General features: G+C 47.2%; 2 protein-coding genes across 5 annotated transcripts in view; one reads left to right on the forward strand and one right to left on the reverse strand.

Annotated features, from left to right (window-relative positions):
* LOC149347008 (uncharacterized) overlaps nt 1–17,899 on the forward strand; it is a 318,847-nt gene that overhangs the window by 130,890 nt on the left and 170,058 nt on the right. For all 4 annotated transcript variants that reach the window (XM_089586805.1, XM_089586804.1, XM_089586803.1 and 1 more), the window contains exons 7-8: nt 203–393; nt 4,925–5,167. In XM_089586805.1, the coding sequence (XP_089442931.1) occupies nt 203–393; nt 4,925–5,167 (434 nt within the window). The remainder of the gene's footprint in view (nt 1–202; nt 394–4,924; nt 5,168–17,899) is intronic.
* LOC149347012 (cytosolic endo-beta-N-acetylglucosaminidase-like) overlaps nt 1–17,899 on the reverse strand; it is a 218,180-nt gene that overhangs the window by 55,798 nt on the left and 144,483 nt on the right. The gene's annotated exons all lie outside the window — the stretch shown is intronic.

The following is a 17,899-nucleotide window of genomic DNA, read 5'->3' on the forward strand; positions in this document are numbered from 1 at the left end:
CCCCAGATGTAACCAACTTTTGTATGTTAACCTTGGAAATAATGAACCAGAGTACGCTACCTAAGTAAGGTACACAGCATTATATATCTTTCTGGATATTAGACGTCATAAGAAACAGCAAAAGGAAGGACGCAGGTTTTCTAGTTATGCGCACAAGTTACGAGTGGACAGTACGCTGCTCCACACGACCGCGTCGGTGCAGGAGGTGAGCTCCGTGTCCTGGTCCGACCTGTCCCAGCAGCAGCTGCAGCCTCGCGACCAGGGACGCTCGCTGTGCGACGGCTGCGGAGTGGCCGAGGTGTGCACGGAGTGGGCGTACAACGGAGGGGGCTGCCTCCTCCTGCGCTTCACCCCAGAGGACGGGGCCAAGCCCAGGGCAGCCCCTTACTTCAGGTGAGGGGGCAGTTCTCTGGGAACCAGAGGAAGCAGGTCTTATTGCCCTGAAGACCTCATCAGGGCTATTATGGGAGGGGGGTGGGGTTGTTACAGAAGGGATCAACACTGCTTTGAGACGAGGGCTTTAGCCGTGCTCCCATGTTCCGTAATGGGCGTTCGTTACTCTTCTCATTGGGATATTTGTGCTTTCATCTGGAATTGATAATTTTCTGGAAGTGATTGACGGTTTCGAATGAGATTGGCATCCTGGGTTGTTCTTCACGGCAATCATCACAGGTGGCCATGTGTCCAGTGTGACTTCGAGCAGAGTACTTTTTGGTGGTTCTTCATAGGTCTGCACGCTCACACATGATTGCACTTGCATCCACTCGCTCGCTCTCACAGACTCTGACATCACCTGTGAGCGTTGGCCTGCTGCCTGTACGTCGGCAACGTTGTGATCTCCAGTTGCAGTATACACACCCCAAGTAGTCAGCTGTGGCCGCACGGCTGTAAATAAGTCCCGTAAACACCTTTCAAGCACAAGACTGGGCAGCCACTACCAAAGCTTTGTTGGTAAAGTACCATACACGGAATGTGGAGGCCGTGGCTTCAGATCCCGCCGGCAGCTTGTGGTTGTTTTTTATTTCACTTTCTAATGAAACGTCTTTTAGCCATAAAGTGAATGCACTACTGATTTTCCTTCGGTCAACATCATCGTGATCATTAGCCTGACTATGCCCACCCGAGGACAAAGAGCTCTCCCGTGTCTCTTCAATTAACCCTGTCCTGTGCCAGCTGCCGCCATTGTATCCCCTCAAACTTCTTAATCTCACCCGCCCATCTACCATATTTACTCGCATAATAGGCACACTTTTTTTTCAGAAACTCCAGCTCAAAGTTCGGGGTGCGCCTAATATGCAAGGTAAAATTTCCGGAAATTTTTCTACTCGCAAAATTGAACATACCGCATAAACGCACTCATGTACGGGCCGTAGCCCGTTTTCCCAAAGAAAATATAAAAACAAAATCTATGTAAGGGCCGCACCGAAACTTTCCACGACCCACGCGGGAATAGGCTTCGAAATGCACGTGCCGAGGCCTCCGCGATCAGCTTCGGCTGCGCGCAACGGGCACTTGATCGCGGAGGCCACACACGTGCATAGGAGCTTCCAGACGCCGCCCACGGAGGGCGCCCGAGGCCAAGCTCATGATCATCATCAACGTTTTCCTCCGCCGCGAGCTTTCGATATCTATATCGCCATCAGCATCACCAACTCCAGTTTTTTTTGTTGCTGTCAAGTGCCGGGATCTGCTGTAGCACGTTAGTTCATCGTGGTTTGTGGCTTTGCTGCCGAGCGTTGCTGCTTTAGCTTGACGGGCAAGCGCCTTAATAGCTACACAGCTGGGAGTTTGCTCTCGAACACGGCGAGCGTGCGGCAGGTCGGAAATTCGACGTGGCCGAGAAGTGCGGCAATTGCGACTGCGGTGTGCCTAAATTTTCGTACGCGACTCCAGGCGCCGAGGTTTTCGCGGGCCAAAGTCGGGAACGTTTCCAGTTGGAGACGAAGCTTTCCAAAAAGTCGTTTAAAGTGAGCATCCCTGAAAACTGTGTGCAGCTGTTCTACGCGATGTCGTTGTTACGTGCTGTGGGTCCGCAGCAGCTGTGATGGCAGCAGCACTAGTGAGGACTAGGAGTCAGTTCAGCAAAAACTTTGTTAAAATAAAAATTGGAAGGGACTAGGAGTCAGTTCAGCAAAAACTTTGTTAAAATAAAAACTGGGGGGGGGCAGGGGCGGCGAGGCGTCGGCTTGCAATCGTGTAAATACAGTATTGATCACAGTGCCAAGTTCGGGGTGCGCCTATTATGCGCGGAAATAAAAAAAATCTGATTTTTCGCGATCAAACTAGGGGCGTGCCTATTATGCGAGTAAATATGTATGGTAACTCCTGCGCCCCCTGCTGCGCTTGCATTCTCTTGGAATCGAGTTCATTAGTCTTCATCATCGGTTACCTTGCAGTTGCCTCTGCCATGCCTTTGTTCAACGCCACAAATAGAAGAAAACAATGGATGTATTCCTCAATGCCTTTCTTTGTTTCAGTGACTGTTGGCTTCTTTAATACGGCTCGTGCAGTAGCCATTTTGTGGCACCTTTCAATCTGTGTGCAGCCCCGCATACAGAACACTAGGTGTGCCAACAGTAAAACTCGCCATGTTACTTCAGCATCGATTTTGTTGTGGTGCATTGACGGGGAGGGGGCACAGTTAACACACACAAGATTGACTGCTTCTTAAGCACTGTAAAAACAGGACATTGGACCGATTGCACAAAGCCCTCTGTGCATGTGTATACATTTACCAGAAGCAGTCAAGCGCCATCTTGGCTGTCCTTCACGGCAGCGTCTGTACGACTGCCCAGCTCATTTGGCACCTTGACTGGCATTAAAGGGACGCCGAGGAGAAGTCGAAGTTGGCTTGTATTGATAGAATCCCAGCTCCTAACCACAAAAAGAACACTCTTGCTGAAATGTAAGCTCCTGTAAGGTAGAAAAGGCCAACAACTAAAATACAGGTAGGCTGCCACAGGCCCGTCTCACAGGCACAAGTGCTGTGATGAAATACTGGATTACACCTCGGATTTCTGGGGCTGACAAACGTGCATGAAGTTTACATGTTTCGACATTGAAGTATACAAGTTTTATTTTGAAACTGCTTGTGCACTTTTATCACTTGAGGAAGACGGAAAAATGACAACCCGAATGTCGGATGCCAATGAAAACCCATACTTGGCGACGCAGCAGGTGGCCAGCTTAGTTTCAGTATGTTTTGGTGCTTCGCAGCTATGTGCTTTGCGTGCCCACATGGTTATGTTTTTGACGCGCCTTAATTTATACGCACAGAGCAGCAGAGGAACTTTAAGTGTCCGTCTGAGTGCTCCTTGGACGAAGTTCATGCCGCGGCACACACCTGCGGTGAGGAAAACACCTGTCGCTAGCTGATATTGCACGCACTTCCACGTTAGGGAACACACCGCTCAGCGAGTTCGCTTCGTCAGCGTACGAGCACGCTGAGTTGCGTAACCAGTGCTACGAGGACTGTTATTACAGAATTGAAATATGTCCATGCATGCCAGTCTCTGCTCATCAACAGAGCGTGCTGTTGGCGAGTTGGTTCGACGTGAGTGTAACAACCGGCGCCAAGACAGGGACGAAAAATTTTTGGACCGTGCACGTAAGACGTACTAAAAGCTGGAAGTTTATTTATTTCGTGTAGCACAGATTATACAGTCAAACCTCAAATAGCGAACACTGATATTGCGAATTATTAGCTATATCGAATTCTTTGTAAATATTTTTGACACACTCTTGCAATTTCTACTTTATATATCGAACTTGGTTGGCCATGAAACGGACATATCGAACTCCCCAGCTGTGCCCGTTCGGATGGCAGGTGGCGGGCTTCGCCTCAAAGCACAAGTGACTGGTGGTGATGTGCCAAGCGTTCGCACCAAAGTTTACACTTTTATCTTGCACTCGCCAACAGTAGCACGTAGGGTCGTAGTCCGTCAGTCAGCACACATTCACGCCTCTGGCACCCGTCGACAGTGTCATGGAAGCAGCGCCGTAGGTGGCTGCAAGCTTGCAGTAACAATCCTGCGCTCATGTCGACTGTCGCAGAGGCAGTGAAAACGGCGATACCTTTCGCTTTGGCCTAGGACTTTCTATGCGACACAGCTATGATGTGGGCAATCCATCGTAACCGGCACTTAACCTGCACTTGCGGTGATCTGTGGGAAAGCCTACCTAACTGGCGCATGGCTTTTTGCGACCTTCGGTATAGCCGCAAGCGCCTTCGAAACAGCGCCAAAACCTATGCAAATGTCTCTCCATTTCTCTTGTAAGGATCACCAGACTTGCTGTCCTTTCAATTACTAAATTGTGCTGCTGTTGCACGCGTTTCTGACAAACTAAATTTTATATTACAAGTGCCGTCTATTGCAAATTATTTTATGATTTTTTACTTGTTCGCTATAACGAGGTTTCACTGTATATCTGTGGCCAAGCGACAAACGTGAGGAAAAACTCGCGTCATAAACATCTGCTGAGAACATGCGCCGTTCGTGCGCTGCACGCCAGAAACGCAAGCTCCTTTGTAGCTAAAGGTACTGACGGGCTACTGGTGCATGATTCGCCACGCTTCCTGATTTCCACAGCTTCAAGTATTCCTCTGGCTATTTGGCTGTTAGCTCTCTTTAGTGTGGTTTCCAGTAGGGGTTCCGATGGAACCCAGGAGCACGGCAGAGGATTTTGCTCACTCTTGATGCCGAACACTGAAGTCTGATTGTGCCTCTCAACAGTTGTGTGTTTCTTCTTATATTCATAGCCATACGCTAATTCTATGAGACTTTTTCGTTTAGTTGGTGCTTGTTTTTTTTATTTTTTGCTGCTCTTTATGTGGCTTATGTACTTTGAAGCTCCAGTGCTACGTAGCTTCCTAGACTTTCTCTCAAGGTGAGCGTCACAATCTGTGTGATGCGTTCTTTGACAGGTTGTTTTCCTGCGACATCCCAGTGGGCTCCCTGAGTGTCAGCTACACCTTCCAGGTGTACCCGGGCAGCTCCGAGACACTTGACGTGGCACTCGTCTTGGTGGTTCGGACGGCAGTGGGAGAGAAAAAGAAGCTGCTGCTGGGTGCCACAGCCTCCATGCCCGAAGGCGAGTGGTGTGAGGCAACGCAAGACATTTCTTCTCAAAGCTCTCCAGGTGCTGCCAAGTCCTGTTGGGAGACAAGGTGTGTAGTCATCTTCATCATCATTTGAAATTGCATCCTCTGCAGAAAAAGGGCCCTCTGTAATGCCCTCCAATTACCGCATAAACGCGTCTAAGGGCCGCACTTTTTTTTCCAGATTCGGGAGCCAATTTTCGGGGTGCGGCCCATACACGCGATTTAGAAAAAAAAAAATTTTTTTTGAGCAAAAACACAGCAATCAGGGAATGCACGGCATTTATTCTACGTTCAGTCGACACTCGCGGAGTATTTCGACTCTGAGCTGGTGTTGTACTCTGGTGCACGCTCATCCCAAAGAAGCCGCGCAGCATGTCCGCTGTCAACGCGTAGCCGTTGTTCCGCATTTCCATCACTAGCAGAGCAGTTCGGAAACTCACACTGCTCGCCTCGGAAAGCGCGTTTTTTGCAGCTTGTGTTTCTCAATGCACCCTTTTGATTGCACGGTCATCGGACGCTTTTCTCGGCCACGTCGAGTTCCCTGTCCGCCGCACGCTTGCCACTTTCGAGAGCTAACTCCTAGCCATGTAGCTGATAAGGTGCTTGCCCATCGTGCTAAAACTGCATTACTTGGTGGCAGCACGCTAAAGCCACAACTACAGCGAACGCGCTAATCCGCCATAAAAGGCTGGAGCTGGCGATACTGATGCTGATTAGATAGCGGGAAGTCACGGGGGAGAAAAAAAATTGACGATGATGATGATGGCTGCGGCCTCGGGCGCCATCCATGGACGGTTTCTGGAAGCTCTTGTGCGCGTGCTTGGCTTCCGCGATCAAGCGCTCCGCGATCGAGCGCACCGTTGTTCGAAGCCGGAGCCGATCGCGGAGGCCACGGCGCGTGCATTTAGAAGGCTATTCCCGCCTGGGTCATGGAAAGTTTGGGTGCGGCCCTTACAGGGATTTATGTTTTTTTAAACATTTCCTTCGGGAAAACGGGGTGCGGCCCATACACGGGTGCGGCCCTTACACGCTTTTATACGGTACATTGTAACCAGCAGTGGCTGCCCTTCCCCAGTGTGATTCCAATTTCGTCTTTCCACACCTCAGTGGCCAGAGCTGGCTGCTTTCATTCCCTTGAAATCTATATTGGGGGTTCAATCACCTGTCAATTTCTTTTTATTTCTGCAAATTTTTCATGCCAAAAGTGATCCAGCTTTGCGGGAAAGCCCAACCGCATTTGTATCAAAATAGCTTTAAATTTTAAGCATTGGGTGTCCAGATAGGAGGGCATAGACAACACCTTAGGTTTTCTCGACACAGTTTGGTTTGATTCCAATGCACTACCTAGAACCTTAAGACGGGCTTCTTTAATTGATAGCTGCCCTCCTTGCTTTCAGAAAATTCCAGGTGAAGGACACCAACAACGTGCCAAATGCCGTTCTCGAAGAAATCGGCATCTCCTTTTTGTCTCTTGACACATCAGTGGCCAGTGTTTGCCTTTTGGGAGAACTCTTCATAGAACGTGCAGCTGACAAGACTGGAAACAAGTCTGCAAATAACAGTTGCAGCGGTGAAGGTAATTGCTAAAAGTTTGCTTGCGAAGAGTGGACAACAGGTATCGAAGGGTACTCTAATGACATAGGCATGAAGCCTCACTGATTCATACCTCGGCACCATGAGAGGTGGCTCAGTCACACTCATGCTCACGGCCACTCGCACTCACATCCACTCATTCACACTCGCACTCATACCCACTCACACTAACAACCATTCGCTCACACCTGCACTCATGACCACTCGCACTCACACTCATGTACCTGACACTCATGTACCTGTACCCTTGCTCACACTCATGTACCTGACACACACAACCACTCACTCGTACTCGTATCCACTCACTCCCACTCATGACCACTTGCTCTCACAACGACTCACTCGTGCTCATAACCATTCACTCACTCTCAGTCACGTTCGCTCACTCTTTCCTTGTTTGCTGACAACGGAGGAGATGAGAGATTTACTGCCGCAGCCGACTGCCCTCGTGGCTCCCCTCGCATAGCCTGAGTCGCAAAGATTGGATGGTGAGCTGCCTGGTGCTCGGTCTGTCTCTTTGGCCAACTTTCACATTTTCGATGCTCGAAGGAAGTGGTCATGTGTCAAGCATATCCCATGCACCCAATGCTACGTGTGCTCCCACGCTTGCTGCTGAGACAATGATTGCCTGTTCAGCGTTAGCTCAGATGCTTAGGCAAGCTTTTGCACAGTGTCTATAGGTGTACACAGGGTTCTCTACGAGAATGAGCCAAGTTTCAGCGCAGTGCCCCACCCCCAACCTCCTCTTACCTAGGCCCCTATGGCCGAAACGGAGCGCCAAGATGAAGAATGATTATACAGTGAGGCCCACTTATAACAGTACTGGTTATAACAATATATCGGATATAACAATGGTCAGTCATGGCACCATCAGCTTTACCATGTGTTCTATGGTAAAATAAACTGCTTATAGCATTGCTTGTCAAGGCACATTATTGGTTATAACAATTAAATTTGGTAATTGAGTGTCAACCGTTGTAGAAAAAAAAAAGAAATGCTACAACCACACCAGCAAAACAATACTTACAACACAAAAGCGCGCGTGTGTGGCCGACCAATGGAAGGAAGCAAAAGAACCCGTGACCTAGCACTCGGAAACAATGCTGCCACCGCGTGCGCCGAGGATGCTTGTGTGTCGCAATGACACAGGCAGGAGAAACGACGGATGCGTTCCCCTGAGCAAAAGGCCCATGCAGAGAAGAAAGTAGGGAGCATGGTAGGAAGCCTTGGCACACCAGTCCATTATTTATGTTTCTGAGGGGTGCGCCGCTTGCATAAAAAAAATGCACAGACGCGTTTTTCTTCGTGTTTACGCTCTGAGCTACAGCTGGCACTGGCAGCGCGTACATTATCCCATCTTCTGCTGTTCTTCGAAACTTCCCCACATTCCCCGCTTCACGAATTTCATGTGTGCCAGGGTCAGGCGTCATCGCGTCAGGCGAGCTGCTGCATTGCAGCATTGGCTACGCGCGCCATGCGTACTCCCAATCAGTTGGTGCAGTGCAGCCAGCACGGTTTTTCTCTTGTCAGCTGTCACCACACCCTTGGTTCTGCATGCTTCTTGAATTTTGCGTAAGAATCACTTCCGGAAAGCCGGCTTGATTCCTGTGACGTGGAGGTGTGCGAAGCTTCCGCCTCCGCAGTGATGGCAGCACCCGCAGTGATGGCGGTACTTTGGCCATCGGTGAACGGCGAACATTTTTCCGGTCCCCTGAAGTTTGAATTAACGAGCTTTTACAGACATTAGAACAATCAAGCCCCCTCGGGTATTTACTGTCAATAAATGCTCTGAAGTTTGTCATATTTTCGTTTTTTCGGCACAACCCTGTTATAACAATTATTGGTTATAACAATGGTATTTCCATGGCGTTTGAATATTGTTATAAATGGGCTTGACTGTAAAACATTTATTTCCATGTGATGGAATTGCAAAATGTACAAGATATTATTCAGCAGTAGTTTTTATCTTAATCTGTAAAACATCGGCAGAAGCCTCAGGGTGCTTGCCAGCGTTTCCACACGAGGTCTTGTCTTCACCCAGACGAAGGCAGTCCTCTTGTTGGAATGTTCGCAAGCACCCGGAGCCTGTCCCCTTCCTTGTTCACCACATGAGTACCAGCAGAGGAAGGCAGTCAGTGCGTCGCTGAAGCAGCAGTGTAACATCGCGCTTCCGGAGTAACTTCCGTTCTCTCTATAGATCCCAGAAAATGTGACAGATTTGTTTTTTGGTTGCGGTCACTGCCGACAAGAACCTCAAAAGATTGCCTCAAAATGACCCGGCAAGTAAACAGTTCTTGGAAAGCAACATCATGGGTCTTTGGCCGTTACAAAATTTGATTTGCCATAGCACTGCACTGTAAACAATGACGGAACAGATCCGACAGATTAAATGTATGGGACAGACTTGGCGATTAAGGGGGCTTAGACGATTAAGGGGGGGGGGGGCTCCTATCTTGTGAATGCACCTATGACGGTGTCTAGGTAACAATAATTAGTTTGCCATGACAATAGTCTTGGATGCTGTCTGATTACCAATATTTGGTCTTCCTTGACAATGACGTGTCCGTGTCTCTGCATGAACACAATGGAGTGGGTCAAATGTTTTTAGGGGAATACCCCAAGGTGAAGTAGATTGTAAATAAGTGAGTAATTACTCATTCACATCCACCCGAGCGCAGCAATATGGCTACAAAGGAAAGCTATACAGCTTTCTCAGAAAATTCGCAGTTAAAGAAAAATTTGTCCTGGTCCGGGATTCGAACCCGGGACCACCGCTTCACTGGAGCAGTCGCTCTATAGTTGGATACAACTTAAAAAAACAGCAGCTGCTAACACTGAGCCGCGGTCCGCGGCATCCTGTATTACTCCGCTGGCCAATCGCAACAGCAAACGAAATGAGCTTTTCAATGTTTGACTATATCAAACAATCCAGGTGTCAAAATTATAGAACTGGTAATCTTTTTCTTGGGGTAAGCTTCTTATTTACGTGACAAGAGACGTTTAACCAGCGGACTACTTTTTCGTCGTGGAGGGATTCTGTGCGCGGAGGTTGAATGTGGGCGGAGCTTCACTGCAGACTTAAGTTGTATCCAACTAATGCAATTGAGCTAACCGGGATGGCAAGCTTGTGGTAGGACGTGAGCGAATTGATCAATAATTCGAAATGGGAACTGTGTTGCTAAAATGTTTTTAGGAGAATCCCATAAGGTGGAGCAGATTTGGAATAAGGGAGTAATTACTCATTCACATCCACCCGAGCGCAGCAATATGGCTACAAAGAAAAGCTATACAGCTTTCTCAGAAATTTCGTAGTTAAAGAAAAATTCGTCCTGGTCCGGGATTCGAACCCGGGACCACCGCTTCACTGGAGCAGTCGCTCTATAGTTGGATACAACTTAAAAAAACAGCAGCTGCTAACACTGAGCCGCGGTCCGCGGCATCCTGTATTACTCCGCTGGCCAATCGCAACAGCAAGCGAAATGAGCTTTTTAATGGTTGACTATATCAAACAATCCAGGTGTCAAAATTATAGAACTGGTAATCTTTTTCTTGGGGTAAGCTTCTTATTTACGTGACAAGAAACGTTTAACCAGTGGACTACTTTTTCGTCGTGGAGGGATTCTGTGCGCGGAGGTTGAATGTGGGCGGAGCTTCACTGCAGACTTAAGTTGTGTCCGACTAATGCAATTGAGCTAACCGGGATGGCAAGCTTGTGGTAGGACGTGAGCGAATTGATCAATAATTCGAAATGGGAACTGTGTTGCTAAAATGTTTTTAGGAGAATCCCATAAGGTGGAGCAGATTTGGAATACGGGAGTAATTACTAATTCACATCCACCCGAGCGCAGCAATATGGCTACAAAGGAAAGCTATACAGCTTTCTCAGAAATTTCGTAGTTAAAGAAAAATTCGTCCTGGTCTGGGGTTCGGACATGGGACCACCGCTTCACCGGAGCAGTCGCTCTACCAAGTGAGCTAACCGGGACGACAAGCTTGGAGTCAGGTGCCAACTATGAATACTTTACGCAGCATGGAAAATGGAGCCTATTTTTCAAATGATCGAGTGATTTCCTCACGGAAAGGGAAGTGGCTGGACTTGGCTGCAAGTAGAGGATTTCTCCCGCGTAATAACGATGCTAGGGTTAGTTGCCATTATCAATCCATTTACAAAACCTCCTAAGCTTACTAAGTGGGACCGATCTTTCGGCATGTCTGTAGTGCAGTACGCTTTCCGCATTGCACATCATCCCTGCCTGAAGGAGGTTTTACAAACCAGCGTGTTGTTTTTGAGGCCAGTGGGTGCGGAGACCAGATGCGCATCCACGTGGTAATAGGGGGTGCAGATTATTCTCCAACGTCGTTTGTGGAAAAATACGTATGCAGCTAACTTGTGAAGCATTTTGTAGCCCACGCCCCTCTGAAATGATAGGACTTTACTCGGAAAAGAAGCTATCCAGAAGTTCTTAGAGGAAAACGTAGTATCCGGCTCAGAGGATACCTCATGCTGTCCAGATAGTGCGGGCAAACAGATGTTAATCCACTCACTTTGCTGAAAACTCCAAAAATAAACAAAATTGCATTTTACAAGCCCATTTCGATTTCACTTCCCCAGTGCAAAAGATTAGGCGCCACAAATCAGAACCACACCTTGCGGACATGCAGCGGAAGCTTGTATGCAGTTGACTTGCCAGGGCAGCCCTCGGCCGCTGAAATTGTCAGCGATGAAGTTCCGCTTACATGACGCTGACGGGAACCTTTTCACGACCACAAAAAAAAAAAATAATAACTTTTTTTTTTGGACTCCGGGGAGAGTGTGGCGGAGCTTCTTTTTCAACCCTTTCCTGTTCTGCGAGCACAGTCCAGTGTTGAACATGCCGGCACCCTTCGACCTGTTTGTGAAAAGCTCCTGGTCCTCCCTTCCGCCCTCAGTTTTCTGTTCTCTTCTGGTCACATTTTTCACTATGGCATCCGTCATAAGATTTTTTCTTCGCTGCATTTTCGGTATTGGCAGTTTGAACAGCAGCACTCGCTTGCAAGATAACTTTAGGCAAAACGAAAACTGCCACCCTAGCTTGATTCTTATTAGCGCTAATTTGCTTGTACTGCTTTTCTTTTGTAATTTTTTCTTGAGCGAAACAGTGACAATACTCAGAGACATTGTATTTTATATCGCTTTCCCGAAAACGTAAAAGTTAAGTTCGAACTGTGCCTGCAACCAATCAAAAAGGGTGCGGCCAATTCAGTCGCCACCTTATATCGAAAATTGTGTTGATGATTATTGAAGGATGTTGACATCTTGCAGATTTGACATTGCTCAGTCACATTGCTAGAGGACACTTCTGGAGAAGTCCACTTTTTATTATCAATTAATAAAAGAATGAAAGATACAAGCAAGGAGAAAACTTAGTTACATTTGACTGACTTGTAGTTTTATGTGACGAAACCAGCCCTCGGTCCCACCGAAACAGCTGGTTTCAAAACCTGTGTCCCCGCCCTCGGTGGGGACGGTAACGAATCAGATAATTGCACTTACATCCACCCAATAAATAATTGGGGAAAGGAAAACATCACCAATCAACAAATGGGAAAGGAGAACACAGCCAATCAATGATTTTGAAAAGAAGATAACTCATCTCGACAAAATCTGTACAAATATGTACACTTTCCATCATCAAGATTCTCCCTTCCTCCCGCGAGCTTCGCAAACATTCTCGCTTTCCCACGGTGCAGGTTGTTTCAACCTCTGGTTGATCCAGGTTTGAGGACAGCCACCTCAAGGCCCATCTGTTCTGTACCATCACTTACAAACTGTCTTCATGCCTGCAGCTAGCGTGGCAATGTCCTGTCGACCACGCCTCAACTGTCAACAGACACACGATGTGGATCTGCCTTGCCACAAGAACGTGCACAGTGGGATGCCACCTGACGTATACTACGTTCCCGGAGGGGGTTTGACCTTTCCCGTATTCTCGGAATCCCCCGCTGTCCAGATCCCCTTATCCCGCTGGGTAGCGAGTGTGACTCACCCCCTCCTCTGCAGTTGTGGTGAGGGCAGAAAAAAAAACACATTGCACATTCCTTTATCACAAACCCGGACGCAGAAAACAATGCACAGCACTGCGTGCTTCACTATCACCACCGGCACAAAACAGCCATTTCTGGCGCCAATTGAAACATAAAACATTATCATTTTGGACGTCTCCTTTTGCGTCAAAGGCATCATCCAAATTTTGCTATTTGGATGCTATGCATCCAAATATAAAAACCGCAAGCTTGATTTGAGATGCTGGGCTCGTTCAAGTACATGATAGAAACAATAATCCTCTGGCACGACGTACCGAAAAATGCTCTTCGTTTTCGCGTTGTTTCCGGGCTTAAGCCAGGCTTGAACCACCCACTCACACTTACATCCACTCACTCGCACTCACAACCACTCACTCACACTCATGGCCACTCTCACTCATGTTCACTCACTCGCACTCACTCATGACCACCCACACTCACGTCCACTCTCACTCACAACCACTCACTCACACTCATGACCACTGACACTCATATCCACTCACTCACACTCATGACTACCCACACTCACATCCACTCACTCCACTTACACTCATGACCACCCACACTCGCATCCGCCACTGACACTCGCGACCATTCACTCTTACTCACAGACGTGAGTGTGAGTGAGGCAGTATGAGTGCACTCGGGAGTGAGTGTGCCGACCTATGCCCTGAGTTGAAGACAGTTGCGCCAGTGAAGCAGATTCATTCGCTTATTTGTCCTGCTTGTTGAGAGTCAGTGCATTGGGCTCCAGGAGCTGCCAATGAGTGCCATATGTGCAAGACAAAGGCATTTGTGCGCTTCGAACTTCTGCCCCTAGCGAACTGTAAAACCTTGGCTCAATACCTGCAAGCTGATCATGATTAATTTATTTTAATGTAGTGAGGCAAGCCTGGCCCAAGAGCTAGAGCAGTTAGACTGCCCGATGCACTTCAGTTTATCATCTTGTCAGGTAGGCACTGATTTCGCATTGTTTTGTGTGCACTGCTGATTTGCTGATGAAAACTGGCAGTACCATAGCAAGAAGGGCTCGGTCACTTTGGCCGCACGAAAAACAAAGCAAGGAAAATAACTTTGTAGGTCTGCATGATTATTTGCAGTTTCTTGAGGCAGCGAAAGTGCTGATCTAGGTTTTAGCTTGAGGTTTGCTGGGAAAGCACTAGCTTTGCAAATTTAGGCTAATTTCCAAATGCTGCACTGCTCACTGTTGAACAGCAAATATCCTTGTGGTTGTATGTGAAATTTCTTACTTGAATATTGCGCTGCTGTCGAGAGGTTAGTAGCCACTCGGACAATTTTTTCATCATGGCATGAAGTCTTTATTGTAAAAGTAGCATAGTTAATGACTCCAATTTCCTGTATTGCAGGTGCTAACTTTTAAAAAAAAAGCTGTCTTCTATTTTTGTTCTTAACGAGAAAGTATTTGAAGTATTTGCAACCTGAAATTTTGTCATCTTTATCTTGAATTCAGAGCAGAAAAGGTTTGCAGAAAGCCCACTATCTAAATTTGACTTTATGCAATCTAGCGCAGCATTGCCATTCACATTTGCTATCTCAAGAACCTAGCACCAGGCCAGGCCAGTCTTGCATCGTATTGAAATTACTCTGGTGTTCACACGCAGGCTTGACCTCCAAAGACAGCAGACAAGATGCTTCTGGACAAAATTCACCTGGAGAAATGTGCCCTGTGAGCCGCGGCACGACAGCTGCTGGTACCTTTGAGGGTAACAGCAAGGATGAACCCAAGGTTAAAGAGCTGCATGAGTGTAGCCACTGTGGCAAAGCCTTCAAGAGGACATGCGATCTGAAAGTTCACATCCGCACCCATACAGGCGAGCGTCCATACTGCTGCGACCAGGGTGTCGAACCGGAACCGAACCCATAATTTTTTAGCCATCTTGGAACTGAACCCGAACCGGAACGATTCAAAGGAACCGTTCCGAACCGGTTCGGTACCCGGTTCAGCCTCATTTTTTTTGCATCTCAGCATACTTCTTGTTTCCGGACAAAATGAGATGATCTGGCGCATAGATTTACCCACCCGTAGCTGTCTGCGCTGGGAAGTGCGATAATGGTACCCATTATATGCGACAGCAAACTTACAGGAAGTCTGGGGCCTGGGAAGATGCCTAATTGACGCTTTTGTAATGTACTACCGCCAATTCTTTGTACTTCAGGTTTATGTGAAATCTTGAGCTATTGTTCCTCCCCTTTTACATATTTGCGTAAATCTTTAATCAAATTGTTAGCACTGCTCTAACTCAATGAAGAACTATAGACACCAAATTTTTGCTTGCGTGCTTTCTTCTTTCAAACGATGCGTTAGACATTGCTGTACACGGAGCACCGCGTGGTATTTCACCAACACATAATAAATAATTTATATTTGAATTTCTTCATGATCCTGTTTCAGTTTCACCAACATAACGATGGCTGTGACGTGTAGAGGAAATTAGGTCGCGTGAGGTGCAATAAAATGGCAATACAACTGCTGATACGTCGTTCGTTGTGATTATAGGTCTTGAAGCCAGCTGATTTAAGTGCTAGAGTGAGTCAAAACAACGCATCAGTGTTTGTATTAGTTTTCTCGTGTCTCACGTGACCTAATGTTGATTTCTTTATTTCTTTATTTATTTATTTATTTATTTATTTCAGAATACTGCAGGCCACTGCTTGGCCCAAGCAGGAGTGAACTTACATTGTTACATAACCAAAAGAATAAATCTATTCAATATTAGCAGCACACGGATACCAAAAGAATAAACTTATACAATGTTAGCAGCGCACGGATATCAAAAGAATAAAACCAAAAGAATAAACTTATACAATATTAGCAGTACACGGATACAAAACATACATATAAACAATATTAGCAGGGAAGTAGACGATTTAACGCATCAGAAAAATTTTCCGAGGAAAAAACAGCTTCCGGTACCGAATTCCAATCTTGCACTGTTCTAGGGAAAAAACTGTATTTAAAACTGAGTTTTGGCGAAAAGGGGAATAAGTGAATGTTCATGAATGTTCCGAGTCCTTCTCACTAGAGGACGCTTAATGCACTCCGGAAGCTTCAGTTTATTTTTACCTGTTAAACTATTAAACAAGAACACCAATCTATTAATATTTCGGCGGATTTGTAGTGTAGGAATGTTATTTGACATCATTAACTGCGAGGGAGAGTCTTCCCTTTTGTATTTTCCGTATATAAACCTAACCGCGCTTTCCTATTGACTTTTTCAAGGACCATTATGTCCTTTTTCGTGTACGGGTCCCACACGACTGAAGCATATTCAAGCAAAGACCGCACACAAGTTTCGTAAGCCAATTTTTTCATGTGTGCTGGGGCAGTTTTTAGCCTTCTTCGTATCACAGCCTTTCTTAGCTTTATTCACATCACAGGCATCATTCGGTTGATGAAACCGGGCAGCATAGAAGAAAAAATTAGTTTCTAAATTATTTAGTGGCAGTAGGCGAATACCACACGGTGATCCATGTTTTCTAATATCTATGGCGTCATTTGAAAGGAGGAACACGCAATAAAACTGGGTGTATTCCGAGGCCCGCTAAGGGTCTCAGTAAATCAGAGGAATGTCACCTTCGCAGGCTACAAACTTTGTCTTTCAATAATCCAGCTACGCTTCACGCCATTGAGCCCGAGTCCTTTTCGGCACAGTGCAAATTTTGTGGCCAGAAGGCAAACTTGTACCACATGGTATGGGCTTGTCAGAAAAATGACAGCATTGACATCATAAATCAGCCAACGCGGGAGGGCTGGGAGGCGGCCCTGTCCAGCTCGGACCTCGAGGAACAACGAGCCCTCGTCGCCAGAGCACGGACAGCGGCTTTCACCAACGGCGTCCCGGACTAGGGACCAGATCAGCCTTCCCTTTAACTAAGGCATTGTGCTTTAATAAACGTTTTCATCATCATCATAGTCATTTAAGCACCGATTGAGAATGCCTTCCTTTTATTTGCGTCATTTCTCACCAATAGATGAAATATTAGCGCGAGGATCCAACAACGTTGTGATGGTGGTTTTTGAGGAAAGTAAATGGCGCAGTACCTGTCTCACTTCTTGGTGGACACCTCAACCGTGCCGTAAGAGAGGGAGGAAGGTGGGAGTGAAAGAAAAAAGAGAAACAGGTGCAGTAGGGGAGGCCTCCGGAATAATTTCTACCAGCTGGGGATCCTTAATAAAGAGCAACTGCATAGGTTTTAGAAATCGACGAGCTAAAAAGGGTCGAATGTGTGAAATTTCCAGGTAAAGTATGCGAAGTCCTTTTGGCCTAGCATTTGAAACGCTGACGTAATCACCAATTAAAATTGGGACGGCCTTCAAGCTTCTCCGCAGCGTACAACGCTAAGTGGGGGACACATGATGACGTCATCGAAGGTATCGGTACATTTCCAACTCATAAACGCCTGCTTTGAAGGAAAAAAACCAATGCCACCGAAGGCAAAACCCGCCGAACGTTGTTTGGCCGCGTCCAACCAGGCGCGGCAGGGCGTGGCTGACGGCAGCGGTAATTCGAAATCATACCTTCCATGACGTCACACTAAACTTCCCTGCGCTCCTCCATTGTTTTGAAAAGTGCAAAATTTAATCGTCGATTACGTCACTATTTTAAATGATAGCGCAAAAAAAACAGCATGTTTTACCTACAGCCTACATATTCTCAAAAAGTGGCGCAGTTGCCCTTTAACGTGCACTTCCCGCGAACATGAACTGTGACGACCATAATGGCCGGCGCCTGGCGCGGGCGGAAGCCCTGGCCAGCCACTATGGATCGAAACCCGGCGTATTTTACGTGGATGCCTCCGGCCCCCACCATGGGGGATGGTACACGGCCGCAGTCGTCCACCAATCCAAAACAGTGAACGGCCTTACTTTCCGAGCCCGTGACATAACACACGCGGAGGAGGTCGCCATTGCGTTGGCTGCATCTGATTCTAATTCAAAAACAATTATTTCCGACTCGCGAGGGGCATGTCGGAACGTCGAGCAGGGCTGGGTGCCATATCTAGCCTACCGCATTCTCCAAAACAGCGTCTACACCGGGGACCCCGCGCACCGGCGTATCGTTTGGGCTCCTGCTCACATGGTCGAATTCTCTATTCGACTCCTTATCTCCACCTACGGAA

This window comes from Amblyomma mixtum, chromosome 4 (assembly GCF_055824585.1).
Source record: "Amblyomma mixtum isolate Tamu chromosome 4, ASM5582458v1, whole genome shotgun sequence".
NCBI lineage: Eukaryota > Metazoa > Arthropoda > Arachnida > Ixodida > Ixodidae > Amblyomma > Amblyomma mixtum.